The following is a 26,923-nucleotide window of genomic DNA, read 5'->3' as shown; positions in this document are numbered from 1 at the left end:
CAGCTACTGGACTGTCGGACTGCTGTGCCACGCATTGTGTCGCGCAATCCAAAAGTCCGGCAATCCTGCAGTCAGGTCACTGGATTTCACATTCACATTGCTCTCAGTGAACTCAGTTGAACTGCTGTACTGTTGGATTGCGGGACGCAGCTGCACAGCAGTCCGGCAACTTGGCAGTGGGTTCAACTGAGTTCACTAGGTGTTAAATCCAGTGACCTGACAGCCAGATTGCTGGACTGCTGTGCCACGATGTCCCACAATCTGGCAGTCCGGCAATCCGGCATCATTTGACCAGTGGTCACAGTGGTAGGGGTGTTTTGGGGGTTAATAAATTGGTGAAAGAGGGTGTGTTTTTTTTTTATTATTTAAAATAAAGGATTTTGTTTGTTTGTGGTTTTTTTCCCTTTTACTTTCAGGGTTGGTAATGGAGGGGTGGGGGGGTCACATTACCAGGCCAGGGCTTAATGGCAGCTATAATTTTTGAGAAATCACATTTGAAATCAACCCACTATATCACCCAGATTGCAACAGTACCAGGGAAATTGAAATGAGCCGGAAAAAGCACCACAATTGGCGCATCTAATAGATGTGAGAATTGTTAGGTGGCTGTGGGCTGCTATTTTTAGCCAGGGTGGGCCCAATAACCATGAAACTTTGCATCCTGAGAATACCAATACCCAGCTGTTTCCTTTTCCTCACTGGTTATCACAAATAGGCAGAGGTTCGCAGTTAATTTTTTTTTTTACGGCATTACTGTGATTGTTACAGAACCTCTGCATGTTTAATGGCTGAAAATCAGGTGCCAAACATACAGGGAGGAGACTCAAAACTCACCAAAATACTCGATGAGTAACAAACATCCCGAGTATTCGTCCAAGTAATGAATAGTTCCAAGTTTATTCGTTCATCACTAGTTATAACATCTTGGGTTGTACAGGTACAGAATAATATCCACATCTATCATTGACTATGGAAACATGTGGAAATGCTTTAGACATCATGGAAACCTGTCGGAAAGCATGCATAATGTAAAGCAGCGCTTGTATTTGAGATCTCCAAACAACACCATGAAGATCAAGGAGATCTCCACACACCAAGGAGATCTCCAAATAACACCATGAAGACCAAGGAGATCCCCATACACCAAGAAGACCAAGGAGATCAACAAACAACACCATGCAGACGAAGGCAATCTCCAAACAACCCCAAGAAGACCAAGAAGATCTCCAAACAACACCATGGACACCAAAGAGTTCTCCAAACAATAAGATGAAGACCAAGTAGATCTCCAAACAACACCATGAACACCAATGAAATCTCCAAACAACACCATGAAGACCAAGGAGATCTCCAAACAGCACCATGAAAACTAAGGAGATTTCCAAACAACACCATGAAGACCAAAGAGCTCTCCAAACAACACCACGAAGACCAAGGAGATCTCCAAACAACACCATGAAGACCATGAGATCTCCAAACAACACCATGAACACCAAGAAGTTCTCCAAGCAAATCAGAGACAAAATGGTATGAAGTACAAGTCAGTGTTGGGTTCCAAAAAAATATCCCAATCTCTGGTGATCCCCAAAGCACCATGAAATCCATTATCATCAAATGGAAAAAACATGGTACCACAACAAACCTGCCGAGAGAGGGCCGTCCACCAAAACTCTCAGCCCAGCAAGGAGGGAATTAATCAGAGACACAGCACAGAGACCAAAAGTAACCCTGAAGAAGCTGCAGAGTTCCCAAGAAGAGACTAGAGTATCTGTCCATATGACCAAAATAAATTGTACACTCCATCGAGTCGGCCTTTATGGAACAGTGTCCAGATAAAACTGGAAGATTTGCTTTGAGTTTGCCGAAAGACTCCCCGAATGTATGGAGGAAGATGCTGGGGGGAAAATGAAACCAAACTTGAAGTTTTTGGCCACCAAGGAAAATGCTATGTCTGGTGCCAGAGCAACACAGCTCATCATCCGAAGAACACCATCCATACAGTGAAGCATGGTGGTGACAGCATCATGCTGTGGGGGTGTTTTTCGGCAGCAGGGACAGAGAAAATGGTCCAAGTTGAGGAGAAGATGGATGGTGCGAAATACAGGAATATTCTTGACCAAAATCTTTTTGTCTGTAAGTAATTTGAGACTGGGACAGAGATTCACCGTCCAACAAGACAATGACCCATAGCTACTGCTAAAGAAACACTGGAGGGGTGTAAGGGGAAACGTATTAATGTATTGGAGCGGCCGAGTCATAGCCCAGACCTTAATCCACCTGAAAATCTGTGGTCAGACTTGAAGATTGTTATTAACCAGAGGAAAGCGTCTAGCGTTAAGGAGCTGGAGCAGTTTTGCCTTGAGGAATGGGCAAAAATTCCAGTGACAGGATGTGGAAAGCTCATAGAGACTTATCCAAAGCAACTTGTCGCAAAAGGAGGCTTTACAAAGTACTGACTTTAGGGGGTGAATAGTTATGCACACTGCAGTTTTCAGTTATGTTGTCCTATTTGTTGTTTGTGTCACTAAAAAGAAAATAGTAGACATGTTCTTTACATGAACTGATGCAAACCTTCAAAAAAAGCAGTGAAATTCCAGGTTGTAAGGCAGCAAAACATGAAAAATGCCAAGGGAGGTGAATACTTTTGCAATGCAATGTATCTGTATCACTATCATTTTAACAGAGAAAACAGGGCAGCGTGCGATAATGCTATATGTCAAGTACAATAGGACAAAATCAGCAAACTGAGAATCGGATGCAGATGTGAACATGGCCGAGGGCTGATTAATATGGCAGGAAAAGTTAGAAAAAAGTGATTCATAAATATCAAAGCTCCGTCACCGCTCGGTGCCCTCCGCACGCAGCACGGAACACGCAGCACGGAACACGGAACACGCAGCACGCAGCACGGCGCACGGACCACGCAGCACGCAGCAGTGATGGGATATATGAGCGCAACTGTGTAAGAATCACTGACTTATAAATGCACTAGCTGTAGTACCCGGCGTTGCCCGGGATAGTAGCTGTAACTGTCTCTCTGTCTCTCTCCCAGTCTCTGTCTGTGTGTCGCTGTGTGTCTCGCTGTCTCTTTCCTTGTCTGTCTGTTTCTATCTCTCTGTCTGTATTTGCATTAGTCTATCTGTCTCAATCTCTGTATCTGTCTGTCTCTCTCTCTGTCTTTGTGCCCGGCTGTCTCTTTCCCCATCTGTTTCTTTGTCCGGCTGTCTCTTTGCCCAGCTGTCTGTTACTAGGTCTGTCTCTTTCCAGGTCTGTCTCTTTCTAGGTCTGTCTCTTTCTAGGTCTGTCTCTTTCCAGGGCTGTCTCTTTCCTGGGCTGTCTCTTTCCAGGTCTTTCTCTTTCCAGGGCTGTCTCTTTCCTGGGCTGTCTCTTTCTAGGTCTGTCTCTTTCCAGGGCTGACTCTTTCCCGGGCTGTCTCTTTCCAGGGCTTTCTCTTTCCTGGGCTGTCTCTTTCCAGGTCTGTCTCTTTCCAGGGCTGTCTCTTTCCTGGGCTGTCTCTTTCTAGGTCTGTCTCTTTCCAGGGCTGACTCTTTCCCGGGCTGTCTCTTTCCTGGGCTGTCTCTTTCCTGGGCTGTCTCTTTCCAGGTCTGTCTCTTTCCAGGGCTGTCTCTTTCCTGGGCTGTCTCTTTCCAGGGCTGTCTCTTTCCTGGTCTGTCTTTTTGCCCATCTGTCTCTTTGGGCATTTGTCTCTTTGCTTGGCTGTCTCTTTTCAGGGCTGTCTCTTTCCCGTCTGTCTCTTTGCCTGTCTGTCTCTTTCCCCGTCTGTCTCTTTGCCACTTTGTCTCTTTGCCAGTTTGTCTCTTTCCTGGTCTGTCTCTTTCCAGGGCTGTCTCTTTGCCCGTCTGTCTATTTGCCCGTCTGTCTCTTTGCCCGGTCTGTCTCTTTCCAGGTATGTCTCTTTCCAGGGCTGTCTCTTTCCAGGTCTGTCTGTTTGGGCATTTGTCACTTTGGGCATTTGTCACTTTGGGCATTTGTCTCTTTGCCCGGTCTGTCTCTTTGCCCGGTCTGTCTCTTTGCCCGGTCTGTCTATTTGCCTGGTCTGTCTCTCTGCCCGGTCTGTCTCTTTCCAGGTCTGTCTCTTTCCAGGTCTGTCTGTTTGGGCATTTGTCACTTTGGGCATTTGTCACTTTGGGCATTTGTCTCTTTGCCCGGTCTGTCTCTTTGCCCGGTCTGTCTCTTTGCCCGGTCTGTCTCTTTGCCAGTCTGTCTCTCTGCCCGGTCTGTCTCTTTCCAGGTCTGTCTCTTTCCCGGTCTGTCTCTTTCCTCGGCTGTCTCTTTACCGGTCTGTCTCTTTCCTCGGCTGTCTCTTTACCGGTCTGTCTCTTTTCAGGTCTGTCTCCCTGCCAGTCTGTCTCTTTACCCGGCTGTCTCTTTCCAGGGCTGTCTCTTTGCTCGGCTGTCTCTGTCTGTGTCTCTGTCTCTCTCTATCCGTCTCACCACCGACATCTTTTTACCTCACACATAAGCTTCTTATAATAACAGTTTATTTTGTTCCTATAGCAACCACTGACAGTTGCTATTTATAGCCTGCAGCTCCCAGCTCCATTCAGGCTGCAGGATTTTTGTAGAGTAACTGGAAAGCACGGGGTTAAATTTTCCCGTGCAAACATAGTCTATGACGTTCCCTGAGTCACATGGAGTGTTTGTGCAAAATTTCGTGATTGTAAATGCGACGGTGCAAATTCCTTTAGCGGAAATACACACACACACACACACACACACATATATACACATATATACACACACACACACACACACACACATACACACACACACACACACACACACACACACACACATACACACACACACACATACATACACACACACACATACATACACACACACACACACACATACACACACACACACACACACACACACACATACACACACACACACACACATACATACACACACACACATACATACACACACACACATACATACACACACACACATACAAACACACACATATACACACACACACATACAAACACACACACATACAAACACACACATACATACACTGAGCTTTATATATTAGATATACAAATCTACAGCTGATTGGCAACACAGCCCTGTCCAAAATGACGTCACACATGATATCTGTATACAGTGCAGCCACATATATATCTGCGATATTCAGTGCAGTCATATCAGGCCATATACAGTGCAGCTATATGTCCCCCATATACAGTGCAGCCACATGTGCAGGTATGTGTCCAAAATACACTGCAGCCCCATATCCCTCATATACAGTGCAGGTAAATGTTGCCCATATACAATGCAGCCACATTTCCCCCATATACAGTGCAGCAACATATCCTACATATACAGTGCTACCACATATCCCCCATATACAGTGCTTCCACATATCACCCATATACAGTGCTACCACATATCCCCCATATTCAGTGGAGCCACATATCACCCATATACAGTGCTACCACATATCCCCCATATACAGTGCTTCCACATATCCCCCATATACAGTGTTACCACATATTACCCATATACAGTGTAGCCACATGTCCTCTTTATACAGTGCAGTCACATATCCCCCATATACAGTGGAGCCACATATCATCCATATACAGTGGGGGAAAAAGTATTTATTCAGCCCCCAATTGTGCAAGTTCTCCCCCTTAAAAAGATGAGGTCGGCCTGTCATTGACATCATAGGTGACCACAACTATAAGAGACAAAATGAGAAAACAAATCCAGAAAATCACCGCGTCTAATTTTTTTTTACAAATTATGGTGGAAAAAAGTATTTAGTCACCTAAAAACATGCACAATTTCTGGCTCTCGTAGACCTGTAACTTCTTCTTTAAGAGGCTCCTCTGTCTTCCACTCATTACCTGTAATATTGGCACCTGTTTGAACTTGTTATTAGTATAAAAGACACCTGTCCACAACCTCAAACAGTCACACTCCAAACATCACTATGGTGAAGACAAAGAGCTGTCGAAGGACAGTAGAAACAAAATTGTAGCCCTGCACTAGGCTGGGAAAACTGAAACTGCAATAGGCAAGCAGCTTGGTGTGATGAAATCAACTGTGGGAGAAATAATAAGAAAATGGAAGACATACAAGACCACTGATAATCTCCCTTGATCTGGGGCCCCACGCAAGATCTCACCCCGTGGGGTCAAAATGATCCCAAGAATGGTGAGCAAAAATGCCAGAACCACACGGGGGACCTAGTGAATGACCAGCTGTGACCACCTTAACTTAGGCTACCATCAATCACACACTACGCTGCCAGGGACTCAGATCCTGCAGTGCCAGACCTGTTCCCCTCCTTAAGCCTTACATGGGCCCTTCTGAAGTTTGCTAGAGAGCATTTGGATTATCCAGAAGAGTATTGGGAGAATATCATATGGTCTGATGAAACCAAAGTAGAACTGTTTGGTAGAATCATAACTCGTTGTGTTTGGAGGAGACAGAATGCTGAGTTGTGTCACAATCCTGTTTGCACTCTGCTGTCGCAGAGTTGTATCGGTCACTTGATTCCATGGTTGGCATTTCCAGGTGGGAGGAGCCTATCCCTCTATGCCTCATTCCTGTGAGCACGCCACGTTATTAAGAAGTTCCCTGCATCATCACGGCGCCAGTTATAGTCCTGCTCTGCAGCGTGCTCTCCTGGTCCCTGTAAGTGCTCTAGGTTCTTTCCGCCACCTCCCTGACGTCTGTTCTGCCCGACCTATCTGTCTCCCATCCCCTCCGTCTTGTCTTACCTTCCTTTCTTCCCTCCGGTTCCGTTGTCCTGTCCCTGCGCCCCCTCCTTCTCCTTGTTCTCCCGGTTACCGACTTCTCGCTTGTTTCTAACCCTGACTCTGCCACCTCCCTTGTACTGCGCTCCCTCTTAGCTCTGACATGGCTAGCACAAATCCTCTTAGCAACCCCTTAGTTACCTGTGACGCCTTGGGTTCTGGCTTCCTCTAGTGGTTGATGTCATTATGCACTCTGTGTGCTGACTCCCCCAAGTGGTGACATTGCAAGATGCATCCAAAGACCACCATACCTACTGTAAAGCATGCGGGTGACAACATCATGCTTTGGGGCTGTTTCTCTGCAAAGGGAGCAGGACAGATCAGTGTACATGAAAATATGAATGGGGCCATGTAGCATGAGATTTTGAGTGCAAACCTCCTTCCATCACCAAGGTCATTGAAGATGAAAGGTGGCTGGGTCTTTCACCATGATAATGATCCCAAGCATTCTGCCAGGGCAATGAAGGAGTGGCTTCTTAAGAAGCATATGAAGGTCCTGGAGTGGCCTAGCCATTCTCCAGACCTCAACCCCATAGAAAACTTTTGGAGGGAGTTGAAAGTCCGTGTTGTCTTGTGACAGGCCCAAAACATCACTGCTCTAGAGGAGATCTGCATGAAGGAATGGGCCAACATACCCCCAACAGTGTGTGCCAATATACTGCCAACAGTGTGCGCAAACCTTGTGAAGACTTACAGAAAACGTTTCCCCTCTGTCATTGCCAACAAAGAATATAACAAAATATTGCGATGAACTATTGTTATTGACCAAATACTTATTTTCCACCAGAATTTGCAAAACAAAATCTTCCAAATCAGACGCGTTTATTTTTTGGATTTGTTTTCTCATTTTGTCTCTCTTAGTTGTGGTCACCTCTGATGTCAATTACAGGCAAATCTCATCTTTATAAGTTGGAGAATTTGCACAATTCGGGGCTGAATAAATACTTTTTTTTCCCCCACTGTACAGTGCAGCCACATATCCCCATATACAGTGCAGCTATATGTCCTCCATATACTGTGCAGCCACATGTCCTTCATCTATAACATAGCTACATATCCCCATATACAGTGCAACTATATGTCCTCCATATACTGTGCAGCCACATGTCCTTCATCTATAACATAGCTACATATCCCCATATACAGTGCAACTATATGTCCTCCATATACTGTGCAGCCACATGTCCTTCATCTATAGTGTAGCTACATATCCCCATATACAGTGCAGCTATATGTCCTCCATATACTGTGCAGCCACATGTCCTTCATCTATAGTGTAGCTACATATCCCCATATACAGTGCAGCTATATGTCCTCCATATACTGTGCAGCCACATGTCCTTCATCTATAGCATAGCTACATATCCCCATATACAGTGCAGCTATATGTCCTCCATATACTGTGCAGCCACATGTCCTTCATCTATAACATAGCTACATATCCCCATATACAGTGCAGCTATATGTCCTCCATATACTGTGCAGCCACATGTCCTTTATCTATAACATAGCTACATATCCCCATATACAGTGCAGCTATATGTCCTCCATATACTGTGCAGCCATATGTCCTTCATCTATAGCATAGCTACATATCCCCATATACAGTGCAGCCACATGGCCTCCATATTCAGTGTCACAAATCCCCCATATATAGTGCAGTCACATATACCATGCAGACACATATCCACTATATAGAATGCAGCCACAAATTCCCAATATACAGTGCAATCATATGTCCTCCATATACAGTGCAGCCTCATGGCCTCCATATTCAGTGTCACTTATACCCCATATACAGTGCAGTCACACATACCATGCAGACACATATCCACTATATAGAGTGCAGCCACAAATCCCCAATATACAGTGCAACCACATGTCCTCCATATACAGTGCAGCCACATGGCCTCCATATTCCGTGTCACATATCCCCCATATACAGTGCAGTCACATATACCATGCAGGCACATATCCACTATATAGAGTGCAGCCACAAATCCCCAATATACTGTGCAGCCACATGTCCTTCATCTATAACATAGCTACATATCCCCATATACAGTGCAGCCACATATCCCCATATACAGTGCAGCTATATGTCCTCCATATACTGTGCAGCCACATGTCCTTCATCTATAACATAGCTACATATCCCCATATACAGTGCAACTATATGTCCTCCATATACTGTGCAGCCACATGTCCTTCATCTATAACATAGCTACATATCCCCATATACAGTGCAACTATATGTCCTCCATATACTGTGCAGCCACATGTCCTTCATCTATAACATAGCTACATATCCCCATATACAGTGCAGCTATATGTCCTCCATATACTGTGCAGCCACATGTCCTTCATCTATAGTGTAGCTACATATCCCCATATACAGTGCAACTATATGTCCTCCATATACTGTGCAGCCACATGTCCTTCATCTATAACATAGCTACATATCCCCATATACAGTGCAACTATATGTCCTCCATATACTGTGCAGCCACATGTCCTTCATCTATAGTGTAGCTACATATCCCCATATACAGTGCAGCTATATGTCCTCCATATACTGTGCAGCCACATGGCCTTCATGTATAGTGTAGCTACATATCCCCATATACAGTGCAGCTATATGTCCTCCATATACTGTGCAGCCACATGTCCTTCATGTATAGTGTAGCTACATATCCCCATATACAGTGCAGCTATATGTCCTCCATATACTGTGCAGCCATATGTCCTTCATCTATAGCATAGCTACATATCCCCATATACAGTGCAGCTATATGTCCTCCGTATACTGTGCAGCCATATGTCCTTCATCTATAGCATAGCTACATATCCCCATATACAGTGCAGCCACATGGCCTCCATACTCAGTGTCACAAATCCCCCATATATAGTGCAGTCACATATACCATGCAGACACATATCCACTATATAGAATGCAGCCACAAATTCCCAATATACAGTGCAATCATATGTCCTCCATATACAGTGCAGCCACATGGCCTCCATATTCATTGTCACTTATACCCCATATACAGTGCAGTCACACATACCATGCAGACACATATCCACTATATAGAGTGCAGCCACAAATCCCCAATATACAGTGCAACCACATGTCCTCCATATACAGTGCAGCCACATGGCCTGCATATTCAGTGTCACTTATACCCCATATACAGTGCAGTCACACATACCATGCAGACACATATCCACTATATAGAGTGCAGCCACAAATCCCCAATATACAGTGCAGCCACATGGCCTCCATATTCCGTGTCACATATCCCCCATATACAGTGCAGTCACATATACCATGCAGACACATATCCACTATATAGAGTGCAGCCACAAATCCCCAATATACAGTACAAGCACATGTCCTCCATATACAGTGCAGCCACATGGCCTCCATATTCAGTGTCACTTATCCCCCATATACAGTGCAGACACATATCCACTATATAGAGTGCAGCCACAAATCCCCAATATACAGTGTAACCACATGTCCTCCATATACAGTGCAGCCCATTGTAACCTATTTACAATGCAGTCACATGTTCCCAAACTACCTTCCCTTTTAGAGTACGGACCTCCTCTGGGCTCCAATCCCCCATGTTGCTCTATGGATGATGCAGCCGCGTGATTACAGCTCTACAAAATGCCAAACACATCTCCGGCAGAGTCCCGGGTCCGTCCTGTCCTCGGTTCATGAACCTTTTGGACTCGGTGAGATTGGGTTCCCCAGAACCTGCGCTGCTCTGTTGGGAGAGCATCGTCATGGTTTTTGGCAGCGGCTTCTTTGTAGTAAATTCCTGTATTGTGCAGCGATATTTTGTATGGAGCAGTCACATTCTTGCAGCAGTTACAGATATCACTGGAGCTGTGTCCACTTTGCAGATATATTGTTCCCAGATGTGGCGTTCTTATCTGCCATTGTTATTCTGCAAGGTGACCGCACAATCCGCGCACAGAGCGCTGTTCATAGGACGCGGACCCCCGACCAGATGTCTCCTCCATGTGTTTCCAGTTACAAATTTATCAAAGAGTTTGCAAAAGTAACTAAAATAATTACAGTCGACCCTGGATAGTGAAGTGCAGTATGTCGGAGGTACAGTAATGGCCCCATCTGCGGGGGTTTAGCGTGTTCTTCCCTGTTTGTGCCGTTTTGCTCCAGGCTCTCCTGTTAGGTTTCCTCCCAAACTCCACAAACACTGATGGCTTCATTGTCTGGCTTTAAAAATGACCATAACAAGTGTGTGCTAAGACATGCCCTCGAAGAAGACACTGCAGGCAGTTCACAACACACATAAGATGCACTATGGGTAATTAAAGGGATTCTCTATTTTGCTTATTTAATTCCATCCACTGCTGATTTCTATCCTGTAGTGATCTAACAGGTAGTTGTAATCTCAGCTGCAGCCACTCCCTTCTGCTATACATATCTGCTGCTCACTCTCTTTATGTTGGCTATAGCTCATACCTATGCTGTTTACTTTGAACTAGCTGGTTTCTAGAAAAGCTTTGGAATTCATTTCTATTGCAGCTGAGAAGTTTCCTGCTGGAGAAGCTGTGAAGTTCTATTTTTTGTGTCTTTACCCTCCTGTTTGTCTTACCTTCCTACTGTTGTGTTATTACAGTCCTATGCTATAGCTCATACCTATTCAGTCCACTTTGAAAGGAGCCTGTGTGAATGGGTATGCGACAGAGCAGTAAGGGACACTAGACCGAGGAACAATCCAAAGGGCATTATTGGAACCACAACGATAAAGCACCAAACATGAATATAAATCCTTAAAGTCTGCAAGGAGTCCACAACAAAACAACAGCTCCAGGGGCACCGCCCGGTATTCCGACGCCAGGGAAAATATGGCAGTGGTCCTTATATGAGTGAACAACAAAACACAATCCCACGTGGCCACCGATCTCCAGTCTGCAACACTCCATACACAGGCTCTAGGATCCAGCCTCAGCTATAGATCCTAGTACGTCTCCAGTCGAGATCCAACTAACTGACTAAGATGGGTCTCATTGTTCTCCTCTCCTGGGATCAGCCCCTTAGGTGGGCAGAAGGGTCCACCTCCCCCTGGACATTTGATACATGAAAGAATTCTAGATATTGTGGATTGGAGGAGTCCCATGCTGAAAAGAACAAACAATCTCCCACCAGAAGCGGTACATACAGGACAGTCAAGGAGGGACAGACTATTACACCATGAGCACAGGTGGGGGAGGGACACGCTGTTACAGCCTGTCTCTGGAAAAGCTTTGGTGTTCATTTCTATTGCAGCTGAGACGTTTCCTGCTGGAGAAGCTCTGGAGTTTTATTTGTTATATTTTTACCCTCCAGGTTTGTCTTACCTCCCTCCTGTTATCCTATTGCAGTCCTATGCTATAGCTCAAACCTAAGCTGTCTACTTTGAAAGGATGCTGTCTCTGGGAAAGCTTTGGTGTTCATTTCTATTGCAGCTGAGAAGTTTCCTGCTGGAGAAGCTCTGGAGTGTTATTTGTTGTGCCTTTCCCCTCCTGTTTGTCTTACCTCCCTCTGTTATCTCATTGCAGTCCTATGCTATAGCTCATACTTATGCTGTCCACTATGAAAGGAGGCTGTCTCTGGTAAAGCTTTGGTGTTCATTTCTATTGCAGCTGAGAAGTTTCCTGCTGGAGAAGCTCTGGAGTGTTATTTGTTGTGCCTTTCCCCTCCTGTTTGTCTTACCTCCCTCCTGTTATTTTATTGCAGTCCTATGCTATGGCTCATACCTATGCTGTCCACTTTGAATGGGGGCTTTCTCTGGAAAAGCTTTGGTGTTCATTTCTATTGCAGCTGAGAAGTTTCCTGCTGGAGAAGCTCTGGAGTGTTATTTGTTGTGTCTTTCCCTCCTCTTTGTCTTACCTCCCTCATTTTGCAGTGGTGAGCATAGCATCTTGCTGGCCTTCACACTAGGCAGGGTGAGTTCAGGGGCTAGGCATGTGATGCGCATGGGGGAAGGACCCGTTTGGGGATGCTAGGGCCTGCAGGGATCAGCGTCAGGTGAGTGTTAGGAGCTGACCCCGCTCCCCTCTAGCACCAGCACCTTCCATTATATTGCAACCCTGGTTTTCCCTCTGTGTTGCGCCACTCTCTGTTTGTCCTCTAGTATCCAGCATGACATCTGCAGTCACATTGTGACACCCGGTCAGAACAGTCTAAACTTTCATTTAATTTTTTTAAAAATATTATTTTATTATAAGAACATTTTTTTTGTCGTCATTCTAAGAGACCCGCATCTTTTTTATTTTTCTGTTTATGGAGCTTATGTGAGGTTTTTGGGGGGGATTTTAGTTTTTATTAATAAAAAATTTGGAATAATTACCACATTTGAATACTTTTTATTTTTATAATTTTTTTTATAATTTGTGAGGAAGTGCCACAAATGAAAAATGACAATTTTGCAGTTTTAACTTTTTTCTTTTCAGTGTTTAATGAATGGTTTAAATGATTGTATATTTTAATAAATTGCACTTTTATGGACATAACAAAACTAAATATGTTTGTTTTTTTTACAGTTTTTATGTTTTTATTTTAGACGGGGGAAGAAAACGGAGGTAGTTAAATCTTTGATCCAATTTGATAATAACCGCATTGCTTTATTTCATGTTATTGTTAATATACATCTCCCATTCCAGCTACAATAAACGTGCTTCATCATATGTCCCTACAGCTCCAGAGTGTTCACCCGCCGGACACAAGATCCTCCAGAATCCCTACAGAAGTCTGGACTTTGATTCCAGCAGACTCCAGCAATCTGCCATTCATGACCTGATATGTGACCATTCCCTCACAGCCGGATGGTACAGATTTATGATCTATGATAAACCTGCGGAGATGCCAACCAAGTGCGTGGAGGTATTGGTACTGACAATCTTCATTATCCATAGGTAGAGATTTCTCACAGATAAAAGAAAACAATCCACAAATAAACTACTATAATACTGCCCCTATATACAAGAATATAACTACTATAATACTGCGCTATGTACAAGAATATAACTACTATAATACTGCCCCTATGTACAAGAATATAACTACTATAATACTGCTCCTATGTACAAGAATATAACTACTATAATACTGCCCCTATGTACAAGAATATAACTACTATAATACTGCCTCTATGTACAAGAATATAACTACTATAATACTGCCCCCTATGTACAAGAAGATAACTACTATAATACTGCTCCTATGTACAAGAATATAACTACTATAATACTGCTCCTATGTACAAGAATATAACTACTATAATACTGCTCCTATGTACAAGAATATAACTACTATAATACTGCCCCTATATACAAGAATATAACTACTATAATACTGCCTCTATGTACAAGAATATAACTACTATAATACTGCCCCTATATACAAGAATATAACTACTATAATACTGCCCCTATGTACAAGAATATAACTACTATAATACTGCTCCTATGTACAAGAATATAACTACTATAATACTGTCTCTATGTACAAGAATATAACTACTATAATACTGCTCCTATGTACAAGAATATAACTACTATAATACTGCCCCCTATGTACAAGAATATAACTACTATAATACTGCCCCTATGTACAAGAATATAACTACTATAATACTGCCCCTATGTACAAGAATATAACTACTATAATACTGCCCCCTATGTACAAGAATATAACTACTATAATACTGCCCCCTATATACAAGAATAAAACTACTATAATACTGCCCCTATGTACAAGAATATAACTACTATAATACTGCCCCTATGTACAAGAATATAACTACTATAATACTGCCCCCTATGTACAAGAATATAACTACTATAATATTGCCCCTATGTACAAGAATATAACTACTATAATACTGCCCCCTATGTACAAGAATATAACTACTATAATACTGCCCCCTATGTAGAAGAATATAACTACTATAATACTGCTCCTATGTACAAGAATATAACTACTATAATACTGCCCCTATGTACAAGAATATAACTACTATAATACTGCCTCTATGTACAAGAATATAACTACTATAATACTGCCCCCTATGTACAAGAAGATAACTACTATAATACTGCTCCTATGTACAAGAATATAACTACTATAATACTGCTCCTATGTACAAGAATATAACTACTATAATACTGCCCCTATATACAAGAATATAACTACTATAATACTGCTCCTATGTACAAGAATATAACTACTATAATACTGCCCCTATATACAAGAATATAACTACTATAATACTGCCTCTATGTACAAGAATATAACTACTATAATACTGCCCCTATATACAAGAATATAACTACTATAATACTGCCCCTATGTACAAGAATATAACTACTATAATACTGCTCCTATGTACAAGAATATAACTACTATAATACTGTCTCTATGTACAAGAATATAACTACTATAATACTGCTCCTATGTACAAGAATATAACTACTATAATACTGCCCCCTATGTACAAGAATATAACTACTATAATACTGCCCCTATGTACAAGAATATAACTACTATAATACTGCCCCTATGTACAAGAATATAACTACTATAATACTGCCCCCTATGTACAAGAATATAACTACTATAATACTGCCCCCTATATACAAGAATAAAACTACTATAATACTGCCCCTATGTACAAGAATATAACTACTATAATACTGCCCCTATGTACAAGAATATAACTACTATAATACTGCCCCCTATGTACAAGAATATAACTACTATAATATTGCCCCTATGTACAAGAATATAACTACTATAATACTGCCCCCTATGTACAAGAATATAACTACTATAATACTGCCCCCTATGTAGAAGAATATAACTACTATAATACTGCTCCTATGTACAAGAATATAACTACTATAATACTGCCCCTATGTACAAGAATATAACTACTATAATACTGCCTCTATGTACAAGAATATAACTACTATAATACTGCCCCCTATGTACAAGAAGATAACTACTATAATACTGCTCCTATGTACAAGAATATAACTACTATAATACTGCTCCTATGTACAAGAATATAACTACTATAATACTGCTCCTATGTACAAGAATATAACTACTATAATACTGCCCCTATATACAAGAATATAACTACTATAATACTGCCTCTATGTACAAGAATATAACTACTATAATACTGCCCCTATATACAAGAATATAACTACTATAATACTGCCCCTATGTACAAGAATATAACTACTATAATACTGCTCCTATGTACAAGAATATAACTACTATAATACTGTCTCTATGTACAAGACTATAACTACTATAATACTGCTCCTATGTACAAGAATATAACTACTATAATACTGCCCCCTATGTACAAGAATATAACTACTATAATACTGCCCCTATGTACAAGAATATAACTACTATAATACTGCCCCTATGTACAAGAATATAACTACTATAATACTGCCCCCTATGTACAAGAATATAACTACTATAATACTGCCCCCTATATACAAGAATAAAACTACTATAATACTGCCCCTATGTACAAGAATATAACTACTATAATACTGCCCCTATGTACAAGAATATAACTACTATAATACTGCCCCCTATGTACAAGAATATAACTACTATAATATTGCCCCTATGTACAAGAATATAACTACTATAATACTGCCCCCTATGTACAAGAATATAACTACTATAATACTGCCCCCTATGTAGAAGAATATAACTACTATAATACTGCTCCTATGTACAAGAATATAACTACTATAATACTGCCCCTATGTACAAGAATATAACTACTATAATACTGCTCCTATGTACAAGAATATAACTACTATAATACTGCTCCTATGTACAAGAATATAACTACTTTAATACTGTCTCCTATGTACAAGAATATAACTACTATAATACTGCCTCTATGTACAAGAATATAACTACTATATTACTGTCCCCTATGTACAAGAATATAACTACTTTAATACTGTCCCCTATGTACAAGAATATAACTACTATAATACTGCCCATATGTACAAGAATATAACCACTATAATACTGCCCCTATGTACAAGAATATAACTACTATAATACTGTCCTCTATGTACAAGAATATAACTACTATAATACTGCCCCTATGTACAAGAATATAACTACTATAATACTGCCCCTATGTACAAGAATATAACTACTATAATACTGCCCCTATGTACAAGAATATAACTACTATAATACTGTCCCCTATGTACAAGAATATAACTACTTTAATACTGCCTCTATGTACAAGAATATAACTACTATAATACTGCCCCTATGTACAAGAATATAACTACTATAATACTGCCCCTATGTACAAGAATATAACTACTATAATACTGCCTCTATGTACAAGAATATAACTACTATAATACTGCCCCTATGTACAAGAATATAACTACTATAATACTGCCCCCAAGCTGTGAGGTTGTGTGTGAGCAGTTCTCCTGATGTCTGGAGCAAGCCCAGGGCGGGGCCCCCCTGGGCGGGGAAGCTCCCCAGGCAAGGCCCAGGCTTCCCGGCCTACACTGGGACACGGCTCCCAGGCCTCTTCCATTGGGAATACCACCCCCAGAGTCGCTGTGAGACCTGTGACTGTAGCACAAAGCTCCAGCAAGAAAGGAGAATCTAAGGAATCGGTGTGTAATGTTTTGGGAGGAAAACCAACTCCAAGTGCAGCAAAGAAGCCGGAATATGTCCCTAAAGAAATGCAGCAAAGTGTTAAGTCTTGTGATTCCTCCAGAGAAGCCCCGGTCAGTGCACAGCTCCAGCCAGGAGTTCAGCCTCCATCACCATCAGCTGTGCAGCTCAGCTCTCCGGCCCGCAGACAGAGGACATCTTTGGAGAAGCAGACCCTGCAAGAAAATCTCCAGCAGCAGCATGTGGTGTCCGGCATGGCGAGCTCAGGCCGCACCAGGTCGCAGTCCGGTGCCAGCGGTAAGCAAGTCCCAGTGCCTGGGTCCAGCAAGACCACCATGCAGACATCTGTGGTGGAGGCCTGTAACAAGCCTGTATTCAAGGTCCCTGCACCTGTGGTCAAGCCTGAAGCTGTGGATACAGTGTGTGTGCCCGAGCCGCAGCTAGCGGATGAGATGCCTGGACTAGTCAGAAGACTGGGTGAGTTACGGCCGATGAAAGGCATGCTGCAGGCGGAGATAGACTGTCTCTATAATCTGAAGGCCACTAATCCTGACCTCTGTGTGTGACCAGAGACTGAACAAAAAGGGTTTGGAGCTGGCGAGTGTGGTGCAGGACATGGACACTGTGCTGGAGAGTATGGGGCCCCTGAAGGAGACCTATATGACCCAGGAATGTTTGGCCTCCCATAGGCAGGACTGTGCTGTGGAGACCCCTGATGTGCAGTCAGAGGCCGCTCGGGACGAGACCCCCCAACAGCAGACGCGACCGGTGATACAGGCGGCCAGATTCTGTTTTCTGGATGGGACACAACTGCAGCTACAGGAGCTTACACCTCAGACTGTGGAGGCACTACAAGTCCCAGAGTGCCCCGCACAGGAGCAGGACCTTCCATGTGTGACTGTCTGTGCTGCTGAGGCCGGTGCACAGCCTGGGGATGGTGTTGTTGTGCCTGTGGGGTCGGGGGCTGGAGGGGATTCACAGTCTGTGATGGACATTGCACAATGTGATGATGATGATGATGCTGCTCATGTTGATGTGCATGACATATGTGATTTTCCCCCTTTGCTGTCTAACCCGCAAGGTGTACCAGCCCCCCCTGCTACAGACCCTCGTCCTGTCCGTCAGCCCAGGGTGTCCCGGCAGGTGCCCCCCAGGAATGCCTGGAGCCGCGGCGCACCATCCTTCACCTCCGGCGCCCAGTATACCGGCCAGACTTTCAAGCGTATTAATGTTGTGCGTTTTAAGTACATAGGTCCCAAGGAGGTTCTGCCGCAGCGCAGGTTTGTGGTGAGGGAGCTGCTGTGCCACCAGATGGGGTTTGTACCGCGTGAGATCCTGGCGGTCTCTAATCTGCAGGACGGGCAGGGCTATGAGGTCAGCTTTAAGCTCATGTCTGCCCTGGACAGGTTCTGGGCCGATTACCCCAAGTTCCGGGACACCGAGGACTGGAATGAGTTTTTGTTGGTTCCCATTTCCAGGCCAGATACTGTCACAGTGAATGTCACCTTCTGGAATGAGGCCGTTCCCCCACAGGACATCGAGGTGTGGCTCCGGAGACATTGTGACCTCGTCTCTGGACTCTCCAAGGTCAGAGATGAGGACGGTATCTGGACTATGGGGTGGAAGGTACAGGTGAAGCTGAGGCAATATAATAACATCACTGCCCACCTGCCCAACTCCTTCTTCATTGGGAGGGAGAAGGGGAGATGTTACTACCCCGGGCAGCCCCGAAAGTGCTTCAAATGTGGTAAGACTGGTCATCTGGCCAATGCCTGTACCGTGGTGAAGTGCAGCCTGTGTGGGGCAATCGGTCATGTCGCTGCAGACTGCCGGGACGTCAGGTGCAACCTCTGTGGTAAGATGGGCCATCCTCACAGGGACTGTCCAGACGCCTGGCACAACATCTGCAGAGAGTTCCCTGATGAGGATGTGATGGCAGGGGCAGAGGCTCAGGAGGTGGTGGCAGAGGCTCAGGAGGTGGTGGCAGTGGCCCAGGAGGAGGTTTTACCATCAGGAGAGGTACTGCCCAACTCCGATGTCCCCCGGGTGTCCGCTCAGCTAATACCAGTACCAGGGCAGGAGGGTGAGGAGGGGAACATGGAGGTCGTCCCTCAGGTCCGGCAGTCTCAGGTGGCCCCCCCTTCAGCATCTGTATCTGATGACTGGAACATTAGTCAGAATAAAAGGAAGAAGAAGGACGCGTCCTCCCGTAGACCTGAGGCTGCATGTGACAGGGCTAGTAAGAAGGTCCAGAGCTCTGTGGGTGCGATGGTCGTGTCCAACAAGTATGGGGCTTTGTCCCATGATGATGATTTTGAGAGGGAATTGGGGACACTTGAATGTGACAGGGACATAGAGGAACATCCCCCGCCAAAGCGGAGGCCCCTCTCTGTAGACCCTCAGGTAGAATCTGCCATGGACACCGGCGGTGGACAGAATGTCCCTGACTCGGGATCATGAGTATCACTCTGCTCCTTCTGTATATTGTATGGTGATTGCTGAGTTTCATTGATGCTTCATTCCCCCGCACAGGTGTGGACTCGTTATTTATTTCTGTGTTTGATCTGATTATTTAGTGCCGGTGTCTGTGTAACCTCAGTGATTTGTGACTTGTATTAATGTGAGATTTTGTTTCTTATTCATGTATTTGTTTGTTTTTTCTAATAAAAATTGCCCCTATGTACAAGAATATAACTACTATAATACTGCCCCTATATACAAGAATATAACTACTATAATACTGCCTCTATGTACAAGAATATAACTACTATAATACTGCCCCTATATACAAGAATATAACTACTATAATACTGCCCCTATGTACAAGAATATAACTACTATAATACTGCTCCTATGTACAAGAATATAACTACTATAATACTGTCTCTATGTACAAGACTATAACTACTATAATACTGCTCCTATGTACAAGAATATAACTACTATAATACTGCCCCCTATGTACAAGAATATAACTACTATAATACTGCCCCTATGTACAAGAATATAACTACTATAATACTGCCCCCTATGTACAAGAATATAACTACTATAATACTGCCCCCTATATACAAGAATAAAACTACTATAATACTGCCCCTATGTACAAGAATATAACTACTATAATACTGCCCCTATGTACAAGAATATAACTACTATAATACTGCCCCCTATGTACAAGAATATAACTACTATAATATTGCCCCTATGTACAAGAATATAACTACTATAATACTGCCCCCTATGTACAAGAATATAACTACTATAATACTGCCCCCTATGTAGAAGAATATAACTACTATAATACTGCTCCTATGTACAAGAATATAACTACTATAATACTGCCCCTATGTACAAGAATATTGTGAGGTAAATCCGGAGATATGACGATAAATCATGACATTCAAGTATGTCAGGAAGCCCTCTCCTGGTGTCAACCCCCCTTTCCTTCACACAACTGGTTTAGCAACAAACTCCATGGCCATGTCCTGTGATATGGAAATGAGGTGGCTTTAGGACAAAGGACACAGGATGACTCCCTGCCGTCACCCTGTAGTAGGAGCTGCTAGCTAGTTAGCAAGGCTATGGAAATAGCCAGACAGAACGACTCCAGTAAAAAATGGTTCATATCTCGCAAGCCATATTTCCGATAAATATGGCAACCATAAAAATGGTGTCTCCGCATGTGGACGATGCCGGCACCCCCTTTTTATGGGAACAGGACATTGGGAAATGCCCCAGGCGTGATATCAGCCAATGGGGAACTCGTAGACAGGTCATGAGTCCCCTCGTTCTGTAGCTAAATTCATAACTGTCACAATGAGAGCGTTGACGTCCGTCTACGACGCTCCCAGGCACAGTTATGGCCAAAATCCCCTTTTCTGGATAATTCTGATCCATGCAGGGGGAGTGGCAGTGCTTCCCCGTGAGGTCACTAAGGTAGGAGGAGACCTGGATTTGCCCAGGTTGATAACCCTGCTTCGGCCATTTTCCAGGGTTCTTCTCGCTGGGGGCACGTGCAGGAAACATCTGTGGGAGTTCCTAGAAACCTGGTCTACAGCGCCCCCCTGTGGCCAGACGCACAAGGTAACTGATTGAATTTGCATACCTGTTTGTAACCCATGCTTTGATTGTAACTGTACTCTGACATAACTGTATATTCTGTAGATTCCCTATTGTATATATTGTAGTTTCTAGTGTGCTTTAGGCGATTAAATTATATAATTAATCCTGGGCTGTTCTGTTATCTCGATCTTGAATCCCACGTCTGTGTGTTCGGCTAATAGTTACCGTGAAGCGGTTGGGGGCAGCGAGTTGTGCCAAGGATTATTGTGGGGAGGCCAGTGAGATTCGGGAAGATATTATATATTCCGCCCGCGGAGGTCGGGGGAATATATACCCTACTCTCACCGGGGACCCTTCAATAATCGGCATAAGTAGTATAGCGGCCTCCTTGCTTATTGTCGGGCAATTCCATAATTGGCCTGACTATAAGAGGGGCGCTAGAGAGCGCGTCACGTGCTCTGTCTGTCGGTCGGGAGGTATAAAGGAGGGGTGACCCCCACTTGTTACCCCCCGATTGTGACGTACTGGTAGCCAGCGCGGGGGATTTCTGAGTGACCCCCCCCGGTGGTTTGTGACATATTGGTGGCAAGCGGTGGGATCGAGATAATAGTGTGTGTGAGTGTGAGACCCATACTCCCAGACACTAAAGACTGCCTGCAGCAGCTGTGGCTGCTGGGGTCTTCAGACTAGCTCAACACTAGAGTGTCAGAGTGCAGATACTGTAAGGTGTGTGGAGGCATCAGGTGTCAGTTCTGTGTCAGTGACCAAAAGTCTGCAAGAATGGCTGATGGCACCAGGAGCAGAGCTATGCAAATGGCCGATGCTCAGGCCAGAGACGATGAGGAGGTTGTCCACGAGCCCTCCAGGAGCCCGACGCCAGAGAACAGCTCTGCAGAGGACATCGCACAACCTGGGACTGCTGGACAAGATGAGGAGGAGCTCGCCCAAGGTTCCTCAACGAGCCAGATGCCAGCCCTCCGCTCTGCAATGGACAGTGAAGCACCAGGCTCCGCAGCGGGCCGCAGATCACCACGTGCCATTCCACCGAGCCTGGGAGGCTCGGATAGCCTTCTTCAAATGGCTATGGCCCTTCTCCAGGCTGGAGACCGGGATACCTACGAGATACTCATGGCAGAGCGCAGGGCAGAGCGGCAGGCAGCGCGTGAAGAGCGCCAGGCAGAGCGTGACTACCAGCTGCAGCTAGCTCAGCTCCGGCCCTCATCAGCCACACGTGACCTTCAAGACACCAAACTTCCAAAGGTCCGTGTTGAGGACTTCCCAGTGCTGGAGAAGGATGGAGACTTGGACTCTTTCTTGACTGCTTTTGAACGGACTTGCTTGCAGCATCATCTGAACAAGGACCAGTGGGCCAAATACCTGACCCCCCGTTTAAGGGGTAAGGCCCTGGATATCCTTGGGGACTTGCCTGCTGAGGCGGATCAGGGCTACGACACCATCAAGCGGGCCCTGATCCAACAGTACAACCTCACCCCGGAGTCCTACCGCAAGAAGTTCCGGACGCTGCAGAAGGGACCAAAGGACTCCTGGGCTGACCACCGGCGGGCACTTGCCCGAGCTGCCGACCACTGGACCCAAGGCCTGCAGCTTTCCACCGGACCGGAGATCCTGGACTTGTTCATCACGGAGCAACTCTTGTGGAACTGCCCTGAGGATCTCCGCCAGTTCATCCGAGACCAGAAGCCAAAGGGGTCCACGGCTACAGCTGCCCTGGCCGATGACTACACCAACAATCGGGCTCCTGAAGCCAGGAGAGCAGCCACCAGCAGCACCTGGAGAGGGGGTAAGATGAACTCTGCGACTGCCCCACCTGCCCCTAGACTGCAGGGGGTGTCCCCCTCAACTCCCCTCTCCAGGCCCGTGGCAGAACCAAGACGGTGCCACCAGTGCAACCTACCTGGACACTTCAAGGCCATGTGCCCTCAGCGTCCCAAGGCCCCGGCTCCGTCCCCGTCCCAAGGGCCGCCCAAGGTGTATTGTGTGGGTGGGGGTGGTGGTAGGTCCCTGGACAGCTTCCAACCTGTCACCGTCGGCCGGTCTGTGACCATAGGACTGCGAGACAGCGCCTCGGAGGTGACTCTGGTGCGGCCTGAGATGGTGTCCCCCCAAGACTTGATCCCTGGAAAAACCCTCGCTGTCTCCGGGATTGGAGGCATTGACCCGGCGCTGCCTGTTGCTGACATTTATGTGGACTGGGGCGCAGGGCGAGGGGTGAGGGAGGTGGGGGTAACTGATCGGATCCCTGCAAACGTGCTACTTGGGACAGATTTGGGGCAAATAACCTCCCAGTTTGGCCCCGCCCCAAAGGCTGAACCTTCAGCCAGTGCTGACATGACTCCTGACAATGTTAATGTGTTATCTATGAATGATGTAAGGGAGGAGGGAGTGAACTCTGATATTTCTGCTTGCACAGACACCATAGACACACACACAGCTGCAGCTGTGACAGGGGAGGGGGTCAGAGAAAGGTGTGACAATGCCTCTACAAGTAATCAGCCTGTGAGCTGGGATCTGCTGCCCTCTGCAGGGATAAGCAGAGAGCAGGGTGCTGCAGGGGGAGGACCAGTGTGTGGGGTGGGGGCTACCACAGCAAATGTGGGGTCCCCAGAGATTTCACAGCGGGGTTCTGTTGCTGCAGGGGGGGAACAGGCAGGTGAGATTGGGGCCGGTCCAGGAGCGGAAGTGCTCCCAGGTAAGATCTCGGTGCAGGGTTCCCCCACAACCGGGGTGTCAGGAAGCCAGGTAGGTCTGCCTGAACCGGCGACTTGGTCAGGAACGGAGGAGGAGCAGGCACGACCCACGGTCGCAGCGGCTGTGGCCGCTGTCACCCGCAGTGGGAGTGCTGGAAGCCAAGGGGCCTCCCGGAGGTCCGATAGCTCTTCCCCTTCTGACCAAGTGGCAGCCGAGTCAGGTGGAGGCCAGGACACAGGTCCCGGGGTACTGACCGAAGATGTGACAGTCTCGTCGATTCTGGCCACATCTAGTCAGGGGTTTCAGGCAGCGTTAGAAGCTGACGACAGCCTGAAAGCTCTAAAGGAGCAGGCGGCACAGCCTCCCTCGGACCCGGAGCGAGTGGTCTGGGACCAAGGACGGCTGTACCGGGCCACGGTCCAGCAGGGTTCACCGGAGGCGTGGCCCAGGGACCGACAGTTGGTGGTACCCTATCCGTTCCGGACGGAGTTGTTGCGGATCGCACATGAGATTCCGATGGCCGGACACCTAGGGATCGCTAAGACCAAGGCCAGGTTAAACCAGCATTTCTACTGGCCAAAAATGGGGGCCGATGTGGCTGCCTACTGCCGTTCGTGTGAAACCTGTCAGAGAGTGGGGAAGGCGGGGCCACACCCCAAAGCCCCACTAGTATCTCTGCCAATCATCGATGAGCCTTTCAGGAGGGTGGCTGTGGATCTGGTCGGCCCGCTGGCCATCCCCAGCAGCTCCGGGAAACGCTTCATACTGACGGTAGTTGACTATGCCACCCGGTACCCAGAAGCAGTGGCCTTGTCGTCCATTCGGGCTGACAAGGTGGCCACCGCATTGCTGGAGATTTTCTCCCGAGTGGGTTTTCCCCAGGAAATGCTCACCGACCGGGGGACCCAATTCATGTCCCAGCTGATGGAGACCCTCTGTAAGCAAGTCCAGGTGCGACATCTGGTGGCCAGCCCGTACCATCCACAGACTAATGGCCTGTGCGAGCGGTTCAATGGCACCTTAAAGCAGATGCTTAAGATGTTGGTCGACTCCCATGGGCGTGACTGGGAGCGGTATCTCCCACACCTGTTATTTGCTTACCGGGAGGTTCCACAGGCCTCAACAGGATTCTCACCGTTTGAGCTCCTGTACGGGCGACGTGTGCGGGGCCCCCTGGCTCTGGTGAAAGAGGCTTGGGAAGGGGATTTGGCCACCCCTGGAGTGTCGGTTATCGAGTATGTCATGCGCTTCCGGGACAAAATGCAGGCCTTGACGCAACTGGTACACGACAATATGGCTCAAGCCCAGGCTGATCAGAAGCGTTGGTACGACCAGAACGCTTGTGAGAGGACCTACCAAGTGGGTCAAGAGGTGTGGGTACTGGTCCCCGTACCACAGGACAAGCTTCAGGCAGCCTGGGAAGGCCCATACCTCGTGTACCAGCAGCTCAACCCTGTGACGTACCTGGTCACCCTGGACCCTGCCCGTGGAAGGCGGAAGCCCTTCCATGTGAACATGATGAAGGCACATCATGAGCGGGAGGCATGTGCGCTCCCCGTGTGCAACCTGCCCGAGGAGGGAGAAGCGGAAACCCTCTTGGATATGCTAGCCCAGGTTAGGGCAGGCGGATCCATTGAGGATGTGGAGGTTGGCCACCAGCTCTTGGAGGACCAACGGTCCCAGCTGTGGGCCACCCTCCTCCCCTTCCGGGGGTTGTTTACCAACCAGCCCGGAAGGACTGACTTGGCTGTCCATCACGTGGACACTGGGGATCATCCCCCGATCCGGCGTTCAGCATATCGGGTCTCCCTGGAAGTGCAGCAACACATGCGCCAGGAGATTGACGAGATGCTGAAGCTGGGGGTGATCCAGGCATCCAACAGCGCTTGGGCCTCGCCTGTAGTCCTCGTCCCTAAGAAGGACCGAACCACTCGGTTCTGCGTGGACTACAGGGGGCTCAATGCTGTCACGGTCGCCGATGCGTACCCAATGCCACGCATCGATGACCTGCTCGATCAGTTGGCCGGGGCTCAGTACCTGACCATCATGGACCTGAGCCGGGGATATTGGCAGATCCCCCTGACTCGCAAGGCCAGGGAACGCTCTGCCTTTATTACCCCATTTGGACTGTACGAGTCCACGGTGATGCCATTCGGGATGAGGAATGCCCCTGCCACTTTCCAGCGGATGGTCAACACCCTGCTCAAGGGACTTGAAGGGTACGCGGCCGCGTACCTGGATGACATTGCCGTCTTCAGTCCCACCTGGGAGGACCACCTAGAGCATCTAGCACAGGTGCTCAGGCGGATCCACCGGGCAGGTTTGACCATCAAGCCGGGAAAGTGTCAGCTGGCCATGAGCGAGGTCCAGTACCTCGGTCACCGGGTAGGTGGGGGAACGCTGAAGCCCGAGCCTGAGAAAGTGGAGGCCATCGCATCCTGGCCCACCCCCAGGACCAAGAAGCAGGTGATGTCCTTCTTGGGGACCGCTGGGTACTATAGGAGGTTTGTTCCACGCTATAGTAGCCTGGCAAAGCCCTTGACGGACCTCACCAAGAAGAAGCTGCCCTCTGCAGTCGATTGGACAATGGACTGCGAGACAGCCTTCCGGGCCCTAAAGGACGCCCTGTCCAGCCCGCCCGTGC

At 46.5% G+C, this 26,923-nt stretch overlaps 1 protein-coding gene across 3 annotated transcripts in view; it reads left to right on the top strand.

Moving 5' to 3' along the window:
• The window catches only part of VWDE (von Willebrand factor D and EGF domains), a 162,383-nt gene that overhangs the window by 13,351 nt on the left and 122,109 nt on the right, over positions 1 to 26,923 (top strand). For all 3 annotated transcript variants that reach the window (XM_075315715.1, XM_075315714.1, XM_075315713.1), the window contains exon 2: positions 13,514 to 13,698. In XM_075315715.1, coding sequence (XP_075171830.1) covers positions 13,514 to 13,698 — 185 coding nt within the window. The remainder of the gene's footprint in view (positions 1 to 13,513; positions 13,699 to 26,923) is intronic.

Source organism: Anomaloglossus baeobatrachus, chromosome 6 (assembly GCF_048569485.1).
Source record: "Anomaloglossus baeobatrachus isolate aAnoBae1 chromosome 6, aAnoBae1.hap1, whole genome shotgun sequence".
Lineage (NCBI taxonomy): Eukaryota > Metazoa > Chordata > Amphibia > Anura > Aromobatidae > Anomaloglossus > Anomaloglossus baeobatrachus.
Note: the sequence above shows the minus strand (reverse complement) of the source record. Positions and strands in the feature narration are given on the sequence as shown.